We start from the raw sequence: 16,261 nt of genomic DNA, 5'->3' as shown, positions 1-16,261 counted from the left end.
CTGCTTGTAAAGACAACGTTGTAAACCTTTCCTGGAGCAAACAATTGACGACACGCAAGAGGCACGAGGCTTCATTTCAATTATGAATTTTGCACAATAAATCACGGAATAGATTTCCATTTACTCGCGCCTCCCCGTCGCCGAACCTGGCAAACGCGTTCCATTTTCAGTACATCTCGTCTGGCTTAATGGCAGTATTATCGGATTAATATAAGTTATAACACCGTCAAGCGTGAGCCTGTGTGGGCTTTGCGACACACAAAAAAGGGCACTTCCAGGTGAACAAAAGATCAAAAGAAAAGCAACCTCGCCCGAAGTCTCTCATCGAATAAACGTCGCACCGGCGGGTGCACGTGGAACCAGGCAGCTTCATCACGGGAGCCTCGTGCGGAGAGAGGCGTTAGTAGCACGGGGCGGGGGGGGGTGGGAGCAAGTCACGACGTTACGACTGGAAATGAAACCCCTGGCGTTTGTCTTCAACCGATCAATCCCCCAAATTAAAGCCAGGTGAGAGCACGCCGCGTTACGGGATTACCCGGACGAGGAGGGCTACGATTCCCGTTTTGTAAGAGAGGGAGAGATCATTGCGACTGGGCGCGTCGCGCGGATTGATGAAAGACATAAATCTGCCCTCAGCTCCGCGAGCCGTGCAGCTCAAATGAGAGTGTCCCTGCAATAACGTATTCGTGACAAATATTTAAGGCAAAACTTGGCACTTCGAATACAGACTTTGTGTACAGGCGGGTTCTTTGTTTTTTTATACTTAAAAAAAGAGATATAAAGGATTATGATCTGGTAGAAAAGTGAACGGAGGGTCAGTACTGACCAACAAAACTACTTTGTAGCTTAACTGCAAATAAGTTGCACCACCGGGCATTGGATATAATAATAGTAATGTCATTTATATATCCAGCAATCAAGACCTTCAAGATGATTCTGCGTTTTGGATGTTTGGCAAATTGCATTCGGCATGTTTTGCATATGGAAGGAAACGAAGTGCACTCAGCCCGTGTATACGAGCAGTCAACACTAATGCATGATGGAGTTCATGAACCCACTTAAACTACTGCCAACTCCTAGCCACTGTGGGAGCCTCACAAATCTCTACGTGATCCACCCAACCCTTGCATTCAAAGCGCCGGATCACAAGTGCGCTCCACTGTGCTCGGCTCAATCTCGATGTGCGTGAGCACATCACATTTGAGCAAGTTAACAGCAAAGTCACAGTTCGTTAACTTTACGTGGCTGTTCATTGCGGCGTAACTAATGGCTAATTTTAAACTGGAGCAGTGTTACGCATCACGCAGCCTGGTCAGAACCTGCCAAACAACAATTATTGTAACGTGTAGCACCTTGAGCATGGCAGATGTGATTTTTTTTTAAAGGCACATTTTTTTTCTTCTACCGGGCGATGCAGTGCGGTTGACGCTGATTCAGGGGTAAAGCGTTTCACGCGTCAGGAGTTCCGTGTCTGTGAGTACAAAGCATTGGGTACGTCACCGCCTCCACGGTTTCGCGGAAACGTCCAGAAGTTCCGTTCGGGGCAAACAACCCCACAGCCCCACAAACAACCACACAGCCCTACAAACAACCCCACAAACAGCCCCACAAACAACCCCACAGCCCCACAAACAACCCCACAGCCCCACAAACAACCCCACAGCCCCATAAACAACCTCACAGCCCCACAAACAACCCCACAGCCCCACAAACAACCCCACAGCCCCACAAACAACCCCACAGCCCCACAAACAACCCCACAGCCCCACAAACAACCCTACAGCCCCACAAACAACCCCACAGCCCCACAAACAACCCCACAGCCCCACAAACAACCCCACAGCCCCACAAACAACCCCACAGCCCCACAAACAACCCCACAGCCCCACAGACAACCCTACAGCCCCACAAACAACCCCACAGCCCCACAAACAACCCCACAGCCCCACAAACAACCCCACAGCCCCACAGACAACCCCACAGCCCCACAAACAACCCCACAGCCCCACAAACAACCCTACAGCCCCACAGACAACCCCACAGCCCCACAGACAACCCCACAGCCCCACAAACAACCCCACAACCCCACAAACAACCCCACAAACAGCCCCACAAACAACCTCACAGCCCCACAAACAACCCCACAGCCCCACAAACAACCCCACAGCCCCACAAACAACCCCACAGCCCCACAAACAACCCCACAGCCCCACAAACAACCCTACAGCCCCACAAACAACCCCACAGCCCCACAAACAACCCCACAGCCCCACAAACAACCCCACAGCCCCACAAACAACCCCACAGCCCCACAAACAACCCTACAGCCCCACAAACAACCCCACAGCCCCACAAACAACCCCACAGCCCCACAAACAACCCCACAGCCCCACAAACAACCCCACAGCCCCACAAACAACCCCACAGCCCCACAGACAACCCCACAGCCCCACAAACAACCCCACAGCCCCACAAACAACCCCACAGCCCCACAAACAACCCCACAGCCCCACAGACAACCCCACAGCCCCACAAACAACCCCACAGCCCCACAAACAACCCTACAGCCCCACAGACAACCCCACAGCCCCACAAACAACCCCACAGCCCCACAAACAACCCCACAGCCCCACAAACAATCCCACAGCCCCACAAACAACCCCACAGCCCCACAAACAACCACACAGCCCCACAAACAACTCCACAGCCCCACACCTTTGTCCGTTACGAGACGGCATTGACAGCGACGGTGAGTTTTGCTTGGATACACAGTCCCTTAATTACTCATCCGGGTAGCTGTTGTGCATTTTGCATACGTAGATGTTTGAAACAAACCCACGTGAAACATATACATCAGAGTAATAATGATGATGATGGTAATAATAATACACTTTCGGAGTAGAAAAGAATAATGTTAAACATTCACTTACACACGTTAATGCAACTATTGGTAACAATCCATTTAGTGTGGATGTGTGTCTGTATGCATGTGTGCGTATTAGCGATGTGCTCGCTAACAGCACTTACCCCAGCAGTTGCTCAAAGGCTATACGGGGGATCTTTGCATTTGCTTGAAACATTCAGGCTGGCCTGCCTTCAATCCATCCCGGGTTTAACGGGACTGGATTGTGTGAGGAGCTCACAGATCTTTAAAAGATCTGGACCATGTCTTATCAGTGAGCTCTTCCAGCAGGCGATACTGCGGGGGCTGCTTCTGTTTGTCTGGGTAGATGGGACTCTGCAGGCACAGCACGGGCGAGAGAAAATATGGGCTGATGTGGTACAGGATGGTGTAGAGCTGATTTGGACTATTCAAATGATTTCTACCAGCGGTGTCAAGATAGACCTCCGTGGAGGAGCCTCGTGAAGGACTCTACTGGGCATTTGGAGGCAGTTTCCCTCCAACAACAGAGGGCAGAGCAGCAAGTTGGCACAGTGGGAGCACAGGTTGTGCATCAGTCAGCCATCTCATTCATTCAACCCATAACACCTGGGTCTGTCCTGTGACCTCCTGCCAGCAAGCCATTGACACTCACGTGGCCTCAAAGTGCACCTAGCCTGACACAAGCGCTGTGGTGGCATCTCCGTCTCTGAGTGGTGAATGGCGGTTGTTGTTGTACGCATGTCTGTGTGTATGTAGGGAGGGGTGCGCTACAAACCCAGCGACATGCGTTCGATTCCCGGCCATGGCTAACATCAGTGGCACGTTATATCAGACTTGTCCTGTGCCTACCATAGGTCGACTTAGCCTGAAGTGAGTGCCTAGTGTAGTGTGGTAAACATCGGCATTTAGGATGATACAATGAGAGCTGAACGTGGTGTTGGTGGCCTGCTTGTGTACCGTGCGGGCTTTAATTGGTGCTCACGAACAGCAATTCCGTGAACAGTCTGCACGGCTCTACCATAAATCCTTGTCTTCGTGTGAATTTGCAACTAACACTTGCTTCACGTTAATACAGGTACCAATATTTTGTCATTTAGTATATTTAAACATATAAACTAAACGGGTTTTTTTGCTATTCGGTGGTAATTGACGTTGGTCATCTCACTGGTTGGATGAGATGCAGGCGGATAAACGCAACTAAACCGTTGTCTCTCCATGAATTGAGAAGCCTTCACTCCAAAGTGCAATTGAAAGTATTAATCAGCAGACAGAAGAGATCGGCTGAGAACGGGATTTTCCCTTTCCTCTCTATCTGTACATTCGGTTTCGTATACAAAACATATTTGCTACGAACCTCAATCGACAGCCGAGGCACCCAGGCAAACGAAAGGATTGCCCAGGTGAAATGTGTCTACTTTCCTTCGTCCAACTCGCCTCTTCATTTCCCTCTCCTCTCCATTCATCGGCCGATACCCACATCTCTGCGACTGCCTTAAAACTGGGCAACGTTCGTTTCAACCTAAAATCTCATCTTGTACAACCCTCACCGCTCAGCGTTTTGCGTTCACCAACACCACCACCACAGCGTGCACTCCGCATTTTCTGACTGAGCGGAGTGGTTGGCGTGGAAGGCTGGAGATGCGGGGTTGCGAGGGGAGGGGGGAGATCTGGATTTCAAGAGCCGAATGGGCTCATCTCTGCGTTTGTAGGAATGTTATTTTGCCCAAGATCCGATGTCCTAAAATGACTCTGGCGCAACAGAGCACACACGTGAGTCAGGCGCTCTCCAGGTGATCTGCTGGTCACGGGTGTTACGATCATCAATATTTAAATAACAAATCCAGGTCTGGTGTGGTAAAACACATTTAGTTGGAAAGATCGCAACATTTACCACTGTTATCAGGCGTGCCCGTTTGACCTTATCTTTAAGCAGGGGTCAAGCAACTGCGACATTCGTACGCACGGCAGATTTCTCTTTCGTGTGCAGGCAAGTCAAGCTCAAGGACCTCCTTGCCTGCAGAACAAACACTCACGCCCCGAGCCATCCTTCCGTCTGCCGATTGATCAAGTGTGGGAACACACACGCGCAGCTGGGCCTGACCTTGACATCTCATCCTCCTGTATCAAGTGCGGTTCAAGTGGTGGGGGGGGGGGGTAGATACTGTAGGACCAAAGCCTACATTAACGGGAGTGACAACCAAAATGGTCAGTGTGTGAAGTCGACTTTGGTCCGTGTTGAACCTACAAATGGTCACGAATGAAATAAAGGTGTAGCTGTAACAGCTGTGTGTGTGTTCAGCTTTCGTAGCTGCTGTAAGCGTTGCTCTGCATCGCGCAACACGAGACCCCGTGCTTGCATGAACGTACGATGGACCTTGTGATCAAATTAACTTTTGGGTTATATGCTTTGTTCTTTCGGTAAAGTCACGTTGAAGGGAAACAATAAAATAATCAAATATATAAAACAATAAGAGTCGACCTTATTTTATTATTTTATTGTTTCCCTTCAACGTGACTTTACCGAAAGAACTAAGAATATGAATTACTGCAGTCACGAAAGCTTTAAATCAAAACTTTTGGGTTGTATCGCGTTTTGTTCGGCATGATGTCCTACGTTTGACTCAACGTTTAATTTCTTTAGAACGGCATGTTGTGTCTAGTTGGTTGTCCTTCCCCCGCACCTCCGGTTAACACGGTTGGCTACGTACGGTGTGAAAGAAGTTCAATCCACAATACGTACATACAACGTGCTGGGGGAGCTTCTTCGATTGGGTTGCTGAAGAATCGCCTTGGCATGCGCAGAGAAACGTCGGATGTCGTGCCGAACGACGCGCGGTGCAACCTAAAAGCACATCGGAAATCTGTGCGGCACAACAGTGGCGAAACGCCAATTGCCTTGTTGCAATTGCTTGACAACGTGCTGGATAGAACCAATTCGAGAGCAGCCCCGTATACGGATGGTGACTTTCTACGGACAATCCCCACCGAGCCCACTCTGACGCAACCCGGGGGAAGAGTGGCAGTCGGAGCGGGGGGAACAATCGGAGTGGTTGCATCGCCAAAAGGGAGCACGCCCTGCCTGCCGAGATCTGTTATTGGGTTCAGGTAAGGATTGGCTGTGTTCAAAAGACCCCAGTCTACGCGGCTCGCGCATGTTAGGCGCTTGCATCATTGGAAACTCTCCGCTCATTCGACCACTGACGGTTCATCGTCGCTTATGGAACTTTCAGAAAATTCACCCCCCCCCCCCCTTCAAATCTCGCTGAGCGCCTCCCACGCTCGTAACACTTCACGCTCATTCGCAGTGATCGGGCACAGACTTGCGTGAACTGCCGTGCCGTTCATCTGTCAGACCGAATCGCCAGGGCTGTATATCCACTTCGTGGAACGGGCTGATTGTTACGATACATGTAGGGGATTATCGGTGTCAGTGGGGCTCTAAGCAAAGGAAGAGAGGATCGGTATTTCACTGCAGGTTTACGTGCCTGAGAACGGTGGAGTAAACGTCAGATGAGCACGGATGAGGGCACATGTGGAGAGATGTTGGACGGATGAATATTACAAAACCAGGCCTAACTTGGGCCAATATGTGCAAGTGAATGTGTGGATGGATGGGAGAAAAGAGGCATAAATGCAGTAGACAGCAGCCTTACTTCACAAATTGTGACAATGTTGACAATTATAATCATGCGAAAAGGGTTTTTTTCAGACAGCAAGTGCAGAAAAGGAAGTCCCAGCATGCTCTGCGTGTCGAGGTAACGCCACCATTGATGTATATATTCTGCACGCTGCATGTAGTTACCATACAGTATTTCACTATAAACTTTTCCGAAATTAACATTTTGTTTGCAGCCTACACACATTCCCCAGGCTTTTGATGAGGATCATGAGGTGACACAAGACGCTTGAATTATATGGTAAGAAATGACGGGTTGTTTTTGTTTCATCTCTGAATAACATGAACATTTCACCTCTCCTTTCACACGTCCTGTCATTATTGGAAGGCACCGTGGCATGAATAACATCGTTTTTGCTAGCAAGCCCTGTGGGAACGATGCCCAAAGCTGCCAGGTGAGTGGGGTGGCGACGTCACACCGTGGCCCATTCGGGCAGGCTGCGCCATGGCTCCCCCTTCCCAAGGATTCTTCGTTTTCTTCATTTGTGCCACATGGCCTTTCGATGAGGGCAGCCAAAATAACACCCCCTGCGCCCCCCCCCCCCCCCCGAGAAACGGGGTTTGTCTATTTTAGGCACGTCACCAGCAGCCAGGCCAGTTCGAAACACCCCGTTGCTGTCTTGAAAAAAACATCTATCTGGTAACTTTTTACGTAAACTGAGGTCGTCTTTTTTTTCTTCCTTCCCGCGACACAATTGCGCAAACAGCTTTGCTAGTATGCAAACATTTACAGACATTTTACAATTTGTCCTCATTGATTTCATAAGCCGAATAGGAGCGTCTAAATGTTTACAAATGGAAATTCTTAGAAACCCTTAGCACCGTAGAACGTTAAACATTTTCCAGAATTGTGGATGTTTTGTCACGGGACATGGTTCTTGCACAACAAAAACATGCGGTATTACATTTTAATGTATCTTCACATCCCGCACAGATTTTACTTTCTTGAATTTTGTTTGAGTCGGGTTAAAGATCTGGCTTTCTCTTTGTGTTTTGAAAATGAAAAACAATTGAGAAATATTTTCCAATTCCTTGGTAAAGGGAAAAGGACATCGTAAAAAAAGTTAGATTTTCATTAGAAATTAAAAAAAAACGCTCAGGCGTTGCGACGTCTCATAGGAGCCTCGTCTGCGGTGAAAGTGGCCTGACATTTAAATGTAAAATCCACGCCTTTTGTTCCACGGGGTGGCGAGCGGGAGGGGGGGTTACAATAAAATTCCAGCTCTGCCCTTGTCACGGAGGGGAATCAAAGGGGCTCTGTTGAGGCTGCCAGCGAGTAGGGGAGCACACACACACGCGCGGCCGTGGAGGACGCTTGATGTAGATTTTTGTCGTTGTAAATGCCGAGTCAGCTGGATTCACCGGCACCACTTACACAAATTCCGTACGATTTTGTACAGCGATCACAGGCAATACATACATTTTTTTGGGTTCTGCATCGACTAAATTAAAACTTCTATACTGCAATTTCTTAACGAAAGCAAAGCTAAAAAGGGCAGCAGATGCAATGCTATAAGGTATGCCTAGTAATCATGATATAATAATACTTTTCAGTCCTTGTGTCAATCCACTGCTGGATGAAGTCCTCCCCACGCCTTGTCGGTCATGGGGGTTGTTTAACCATACTTCACCACGCTGGTCACCGTGGGTTGGTGAAAGGGGAGGACCCAGAACCGGTTCCGAGATCACTCGCCACTTGTATTCTAACTGCAGCACCCACTCGAAGCATAATATATGCCTATGTTTGCTCTAGAAATGTAATCTTACATGCAAACTAAGAATATATATAACTATATAGAAATGTAACGTTGCAGTCATTATCAATGAAAAAACATCAGATATACCTTTAAAAAAACCCAAAGCAACGTTTGGTTCTATAGGAAATGTCAAAATAGAAATCCTGAAGGAATTCCACAGGATCCTAACACCATTTCATATTCTCATAGTCACCCGCCGGACTGGCTCGTGCCGTGCACCGGCTAGTGCCGTGCCCTGCTCGGCTTGACATGCGCCGTTTCGACTCCCAGTGCCGGCAGCTTCTTTGGGATGCCGAATTGGCAAGCTCCCAGCAGGATGCGACTCACCGGGGCAAAACGTCGGACCACAACCGCACACACCTACATGCCCGCAGTGCGAGCCTCAGGGACGATTCCTGACAATACCGTACAGTGTCATTTACACAACTGTGCTCAGTAAATGGCTTAAGCTTCTTTGGTTATGTAGCTGTATGCCCATTAAATAAAAAAAAAATAACAACGAAAAGCTTCACGAAAAGATATACATGTGAATGAGCTTGTGCGCGCTGAACGCACGGACGCGTCTATATGCGATGAAGCTGTCAGCGGCTGAAAAGGACAGTCGCACGTGGGTACCCGCTGCTAATCATCGCAATCAAATGTCACGTCACGACTTAATGTGAAATAAAGATGGGGGAAAAGGTGAGGAGAGAGTGATGGCTGCAACCGTCCACCAGGCACCAGGGCTTCTCTCTTCAGGAACATCACTCTCGCCATCGCCAATTTTCAGCTCGCTTGATTGATGTCGAAGACCTGCAGAGAAACACTCAATTACGGTGATGCCGCAGAGTAATATATATATATCACCAGCACACTGAAGTGTTGGCCCATGTCATTCTCTCATTGCCCTCTCTGCCCCCTCCCTCTGCTGCAACTCTGTACGTCAAGGTAAGGCACTTGCGTCTTATTTCTTGGCACGTATAATACACTGGGCGGGGCGAGGCTATGACGAAGCGGATCATGTTTCACGGACAATTATCTCGTGCAGTAGTTTCACAGTAAGGGGCCAAAGTTGCTCTGCGGTCTAACCCAATTGAGCAACGGCAAATTTAGAGGGCGACTCCGACAAACGTGGGTAGCCCGTTTTCCGAATGACGCGGCAGATGTCGTTCACGGCCGCTGTGGAGCAGACGGCACGTAGACATTGTCCGGTCGATACACCCACCGGCGTATTGACCAGGGCGGCCGCAGGGGGCTCGAACCACAAACCCCTGCAATAAGCGCCACCGCCCGGCCGCGTCGTTGCCCCTCGAGGGCGATGAACATCGGAAGCGGCCATTGTTGTTGTTGTTGTTATTATTATTTAATTTCATTCCTGGAAAATCGTCCGTGTACTCGCTCGACGTGGTCACTTTACTCACAAAGAAAACAGCAAATAACTCAGCCACTCGTGCTCGCTGTCGAGCGTGGGCTCCGTGATGAACCCAGCGCGGCTCAAGGCCGCTGTTGTGCCGATAAACCCAACACAAACACTGGACACGCGGCTCAAGTGCGCGAATTCTCACACACACACACGCGCGGGCACCGAGATCCCTGGCGGGGGGAAATCTTGTTAGTGAGAACCTATTAAGGGCGGTGCAGAGAACAATGGGCGATTTGGCTAGTGCCACACCTGGCCGCCTTTGTCTCTCCTGTGCTGATCTTTAAACGCTGCAACAGGTAGACATTTAAGGCTGAGTCAATCTTGAGGAGGCTCACGGCGGGTTCAGACACCGCTTCACCGATGAGTCTATGTCCGTGACCGGGAATGGAACACGGAGAGGTCACCGGGTTTGTAGCGCGGTGCGCAAAACCACCGCGTCACCCCCGCCCCCGCGCAGACAGGGTCGGGATATGACGCAACACGAGCCAACGAGCACGTGCGCTTGTTCACACAATCTACCTGCGGAAACAGGTGGTGACAAGGCAAGAAGTGGAATTGTCCGGTTCTAGTGTAGGTTTCAGTCACAACAGCACTGACGTGGGACTAACCACAAACCAAACATGACCTCATGGTAGTTTCACCACACAGGCCTTCAGAAAAACAATTGAGGCACCGTGTAATACCATTTCCCATCACCGTCATCACCTATCCACTGCTTGATGAAGGTCTCCCCCAAAGCCGTGGCCACCCGTCTTGGTCTTGAGATGAAACAATCTATCTGGCTCCTGCACGAGAGAGCTGATGCCATCGCTCCATCTCCACAGTGGCCGTCTGCTTGAGTACGTTCACTCCTTTGGCCGCAGCTCCACTGTTATTCTCAACCACCGCCCCACGTCCCGCCTCCAGCGATGTGTCCTGCGCAAAACTCACGTGCTATTCCTAATGGTGACGTCTACCTTGAGTGTGCGCGCGTTCTGTGATGCACGTGTTGCTCTTTCTAGTCTCGAAGTTTAATCCAAGCTCGCACCTCGCCATGCTTCTTTGTCCACTTTTGAGCTTTTAATTCCATTTCTACATTTTATATGTGTGCTTAATGTTACGGTTCCTTGTCACGATATGCACAGAGGTTGCTCGATTTCGAAAGGAACCCTCAGAAAACTCAGTATCATCATATCTCTGCAAAATGAATGATAATCATCACATCAGTATTCTTCTTGTCCCAGTTTTGTCGACATTTCGTGAGCTCACAAAGACTTGCGCCATATATTGACCGCCGCACACTTGCAAAAGAAAGCATTCTCTTAGGTATAAGAAATAACGTGACTGATAATAAAAAAACACCATCATTAAAACAAGAGAAACCCACAATGCAATTCTTTACAGGGGCCCGGCTCGTTAGTTTGTGTCGCCCTGTCGCTAACGAGCGAGGGGACCGCTCATTAACGCGGGGAGTTGTGGTGGGGGTGGTGGTGGTGCGCACGGAGCAATGGGGCCCACGACGCTGTGACACTCTCGGTTCTGTTGCCACTTGCGTAACGCGCCCCGATGTCGGCGCATCTCCGCGAGCCATCTGGCGAGCCCTCGGCGGCGCTGACGTGCCACGGGGCACAGCGCTTTGTTCCTCAGCGGCAGCAGCAGCAGCAGAGAAAAGCAGTTGTGTGACTCACCGAGGCTTTCCTGGATAGGACTAAGGGCATTACTTGCATTACTATCATCATCGCTGCTCGTATTGTGCACCACTTGCCAAATGGACGATGTTGATTTGTGAACCGGTAACACTACACTCAAGGGCGGTCTACGGCAGGACGTTGAACTAATGTGCCTCAGCGCAGCTCCCCAGGGGCCGCTAATGGAGACGCTACACACGCTGCACATTTCCGGGATCGGAGAACGTGACGTTCGCATGGCTCACTGTGGACAGGGGAATCTACGATGTTGTGCCGAAGCGGACGACGACGTGAAACTTGACCGGCGCGCCCGCGCTCCCATTCCGCAAACGCCTTGTGGATCTTCCGTCGAAAATAACATCATCCGTTCTTATCATCAAAATCGCGATCGAGCCACTGCCAGATTAAGGCCTTCCCAAAGCGAACCGCCACTTCAACTCATCGATGTTAGAAGCCGTCGAGCTCCTGCACACGAGATGGATGATTACACCGATGGACCGTGAGGGATAAGGGCGGGCTCCTGCACGGTGGACGTTCTCTCAGGCACGTTCCCTCCGTTGGCTGCCGCTCTGTAATTAGTCTCGACCACCGCCAATCGCCCCTTCCTGCGATGTGCCCTACGCGAACGCACGCACGTTCCTTCACAGTGGCCGCGATGTGCCGGGCTTGTGTATTTTTTCTGACCAAAGTGTTCCACTGCCTCTCAGACGCGATTCCAAGCGTGCACCTCTCCCGCGCGTCTTTGCGCACCGTCCCGTGTATTGTCCCGTCGTCGCTGCCAGCGTCCACATTCCTCACCCATGTGCCACAGCAGCTGACGCGCAACGACCAAACGCGTTCTTCTTTAGCCACATTCACAAGAGAATGCCATCGTAAATTGCGCCGTAATGTGAGTCACCAAAAAACATCGCCAGCATTATAAAACGGTGATCCTGCAAAGAATTAACCGACGCACAGTTCAGCTCTTCAAGTTTGATTATTCTCGTTTGCTGTGTGGATTTTACCTCCGCTGTGAGCGTAATTATTTTTCCGTTTTTATCGTAGTTTGTTCTTTATTTTATTGCGAGTATAGTTGGCATGTTTATTATTATCATCATTATTATCACCTTTCATTGTTTCGATATAATTGTATCTGTATTTGTAAGTGTGTATATATATTTTTTATCTACAGCACTTTCAGACATCTGGATGTCAAAGGAGCTTCATAAGAGATTAGTATGATTATGATATTGTCTATACTGTATAGTTTTTGAACATTGTATTTGATCTGCAATAGCTTCCTTGCCGAGTAATGATCTCAAACACCACTTTGTTCAGACGCCTTGAGATGCGCCGTAAGGGAGGCGCGGTATGAATAATAAATGATGATGGCGATGATGACGATGACGGTGAAAAACAAATCTTGAGGCTAACTTTAAACGACGGAATTAACTGACCGTGGCTCATCGTCTGCTTAGACATTACAAAAAAACGTGTCTCTACGTTCCTGATATAAACATCAATCGGGCCGAATTAGAACTCCTTTCCTAAAAGACATTGTGTGCCATAACGCACAAATCAGAATGCGTGCGTCAATGCTTCAGGTCGGAGATCACAATGGGATTCTGAGAATGCGCGCGCGTGCGCACGTGTGTGGGAGCCGGCGATGTAGCGGCGCAATTATTATTTTGCGCGTGGTGGGCGTGTTCCGATGAGCATGTCGAGAGCCATCCCACGCACCTGCCCACCTAGACGCTCCCGTCTGACGCAACCGCTCTCGCAGAAGCAGCCGCGTGAAATGCACCCCGAGCTCGAGAGCGTGCACAGATGCAATGGGGGACAATTGGCAGGAATTGTTGACCCCACTTCACCAACCTTCAAAATCCGAGGAGCTAATCGCTACCCATTGACCGTCCGCAGCAAAACCCTTCGCCCCGTCGCTCCTTGCGCGGACCAGCACGGCGCTCGCGACGCCGCGAGGGCCCCAGCCGGCCCCAGCCGGCCCCAGCCGGCCCCAGCCGGCCCCTGCCGGCCCCAGCCGGCCCCAGCCGGCCCCAGCCGGCCCCAGCCGGCCCCAGCCGGCCCCAGCCGGCCCCAGCCGGCCCCAGCCGGCCCGCGCTTAGCAGAGCGGCGCTAAAGCAGCTGCTGCGCGGAGGAGGAGGAGACGGCCAAAATCGTGGCCGCACGTGGACCCCGACGAATCGATATTCGCTCACTTTCACCGTGACATATTAAACCGATCGCCGTTCGCTCTCGCCGAACATTCACCGGCGATAAATGCTGGTCGTCGTTACGCACAGGTTAAGCCTGTGAGATATCAAGACGAGTGCTGGCCGCGTTGGGAAGTGGGTAGAGCACACGGCTGACAATCGGAAGGTTGCGAATGCACATCGCTCTTGGAGATAAAACTCGGTCCTTCGTGCTTCTGCTGCTAATTAAGAGCAGACGTGGAACCTCCACGACCGACTCAGGGCTGTAAATCGGAGATGAGTCTCAAACTAATTTCGAGCGCAATCACTTAGACTTTGAACACAAAGGTTATTTTCAATAAGAAGCCACCCTGTGGGTTAGGGTTCAGTACAGTGAACCAGCAGCACTGAGAGCCTGGGATTAGACTGCGTTCTCAAGTGTAGTCAGGCGATGGTCTCAATCTACTTACTAATTGCTGCACATAAAACCCCATCAAATTTAATTCTATCTCTGAGACTAGAAACGGTTTTAGATTTGAAGCTTTTGTGACTGCAATGATCCATACTCTTTGGTTCTATTCGGTAAAGTCACGTAAAAGTATAAAACAACAAAAAATTTAAATAAAAAATTCACGATGTTTCGGCCACAACACAAGTGGCCTTCATCAGGTGAAGGGACCAGACTGTCTTGAGGACAGCGCTGGAGTGAACACAGCCAAGCTCAGACCGCGACCTTTAAGCTTGTGTGAGAGGAATTAAGGTGCCTTGACAAAGGAATTTAGCATAAAAATTAGCATTCAATTGGCGGACTTAGCATGGTGAACGGTGTAGAGGGGGTGAACATGTGCAGACGTGACTTTACCGAATAGAACCAAAGAGTATAGAAACGGTTTGTTTCATGGACATGCGACTACCACTGATGCCCACTGCACGGCATGTACAACGATGTGACACCAGCGTGACGAGAGAAGCCGACTGCAGCAGCTCCAAGGCATCACCGTCCGGAGCCGTTCTCTGACACAGGGTGATGCACTGCTAGCTGGAATGTGTTCGTCTGAACAGCGTGAAGACGATAGCGCAATTGGGATATAGTGGTGAATTTAAAATAATTAAGAAAAGAATATTGTTTTAAAAATTTTTTTTACATATTTTCCGGATCATTAGATACTCCGCCAACTAAGACATACCCCAAAAAGCGTGTGCCCAGTATACATCAAATTCTACAAATCACACACACAGCAATCGGATTATACGACGCACCCCCAAATCTCGCTTTATAATACAGGAGTAACTGTGCGACGTACAATCCGGAGCACACGATAATTCTGTTATATCGTTTGGTTGTCCAGCACGGTGAGACAATTTTGTGCAATAGCCCCCCCTTTTTACGAATAATCTATAAAACGGTGGAGGGAGGGAGGGAGGGGGTGTGCGGAATTGACCCGTGGCCTCACCTGGCGTGGGGGCTGCCCCTCGCTGGGTGGTGAGGAGGGGGACGCTGCTGGCCCCGTGGGTGCCCCCGCCCCACGCCGCCCCCCTCTCGTCTCGCCGTCCTCCAGGGCCGGGCCGTGGGCCGAGATGCTGGGGAAAGCCTCGCGCAGCTCCTCCTGCAGCGGAGAGCGCACAGGTGAACACGACAGCAGGCAGACAAAGGCAAACAGAGAGGCAGGGGCAGGGGGGAGAGAGAGAGAGACTGGCAAAACTGAGAGGCGGCGAGAGAAGGGAAACAAATAAGAAGGCAGGCGGGTTAACCGACAGACAGACAGTCACAAAGACAGGCAGGCAGACAGACAGACAGGCAGGTGAACAGAGAGATGGACAAGCACACATATAGGCAGACAGGCAGACAGGCAGACAGGCAGATGAACAGTCGCATATACTAAGATAGACCACGAGTAAAAAATAGAGGCAGTCAGGCAGGACAGGCAGAAAGATTAAAAAGACAGAGAGTTAGTCAGATGGACAAAAAGACAGGGGGACAGAGAGACACAAAATGAAATAAAAATACGCGTTTTTCTCGGCTCATGTCAACATTGTGCAGCAGGGCTCATTGCTGCGGGTGATCTAAGCTGGTTGTGTGAATGGCCCTAACTCAACAGCTGATTGTGGTCTTGCTAAGGTGCGCCTCACTCTGGCTGCATGCGGCACTGCCTTGTACCTCTGTCAACGATGGGGGGCTCCATCAATCGATTTAACAACAAAAAACACGACTTTTACGTTCTGGGTACACGCGTTGCATGGAGTGTGTGAGAGTTGTGAGATTTCACTGAAGTACAGTACAGTAAACTCAAACGTGATTACATCCGTATGAGATTATTATTTTAATTTAACTAGCAGCCCCCAACGTCCATTGGACATAACCGTCCGTCCCTCCCTCACTCCAGACGTGAAGGCCATGCAGGCATGCACCCAGCCAGTAAAACTTTGTATAATATAGCATGATAATCATACGTCCTTTTAAACGGAATGTAATGAGTTGTAGATTCATTGATTCTGGTGGTCACAATACGTGCATAATATTGACGTCAAAGAATCGGTTACAATAAATGAAAATCGTATGCGAATGTAACGCTAACGTACTAAAGCGCTATTATAACGAACGAGTCAAAACAAACAATGTAAAAATACACGAGCCTAAACAATACACACAAAAAATAACCCATCTTTTAAATGGATCGTGAACCCATATTGCGATGAGTCATCAACT

General features: G+C 49.8%; 1 protein-coding gene across 4 annotated transcripts in view; it reads right to left on the bottom strand.

The window, feature by feature from the left end:
• Nucleotides 1-4,734: 4,734 nt before the first annotated feature.
• LOC116948725 (uncharacterized) overlaps nucleotides 4,735-16,261 on the bottom strand; it is a 43,682-nt gene continuing 32,155 nt past the window's right edge. For all 4 annotated transcript variants that reach the window (XM_032965733.2, XM_076071720.1, XM_032965736.2 and 1 more), the window contains exons 8-9: nucleotides 15,009-15,161; nucleotides 4,735-9,109 (exon numbers count right to left, since the gene is read on the bottom strand). In XM_032965733.2, coding sequence (XP_032821624.1) covers nucleotides 9,083-9,109; nucleotides 15,009-15,161 — 180 coding nt within the window. In that variant the 3' untranslated portion in view covers nucleotides 4,735-9,082. The remainder of the gene's footprint in view (nucleotides 9,110-15,008; nucleotides 15,162-16,261) is intronic.

This window comes from Petromyzon marinus, chromosome 34 (genome assembly GCF_048934315.1).
Source record: "Petromyzon marinus isolate PM22_M1 ecotype Great Lakes invasive population chromosome 34, UKy_Petmar_22M1.pri1.0, whole genome shotgun sequence".
Lineage (NCBI taxonomy): Eukaryota > Metazoa > Chordata > Hyperoartia > Petromyzontiformes > Petromyzontidae > Petromyzon > Petromyzon marinus.
Note: the sequence above shows the minus strand (reverse complement) of the source record. Positions and strands in the feature narration are given on the sequence as shown.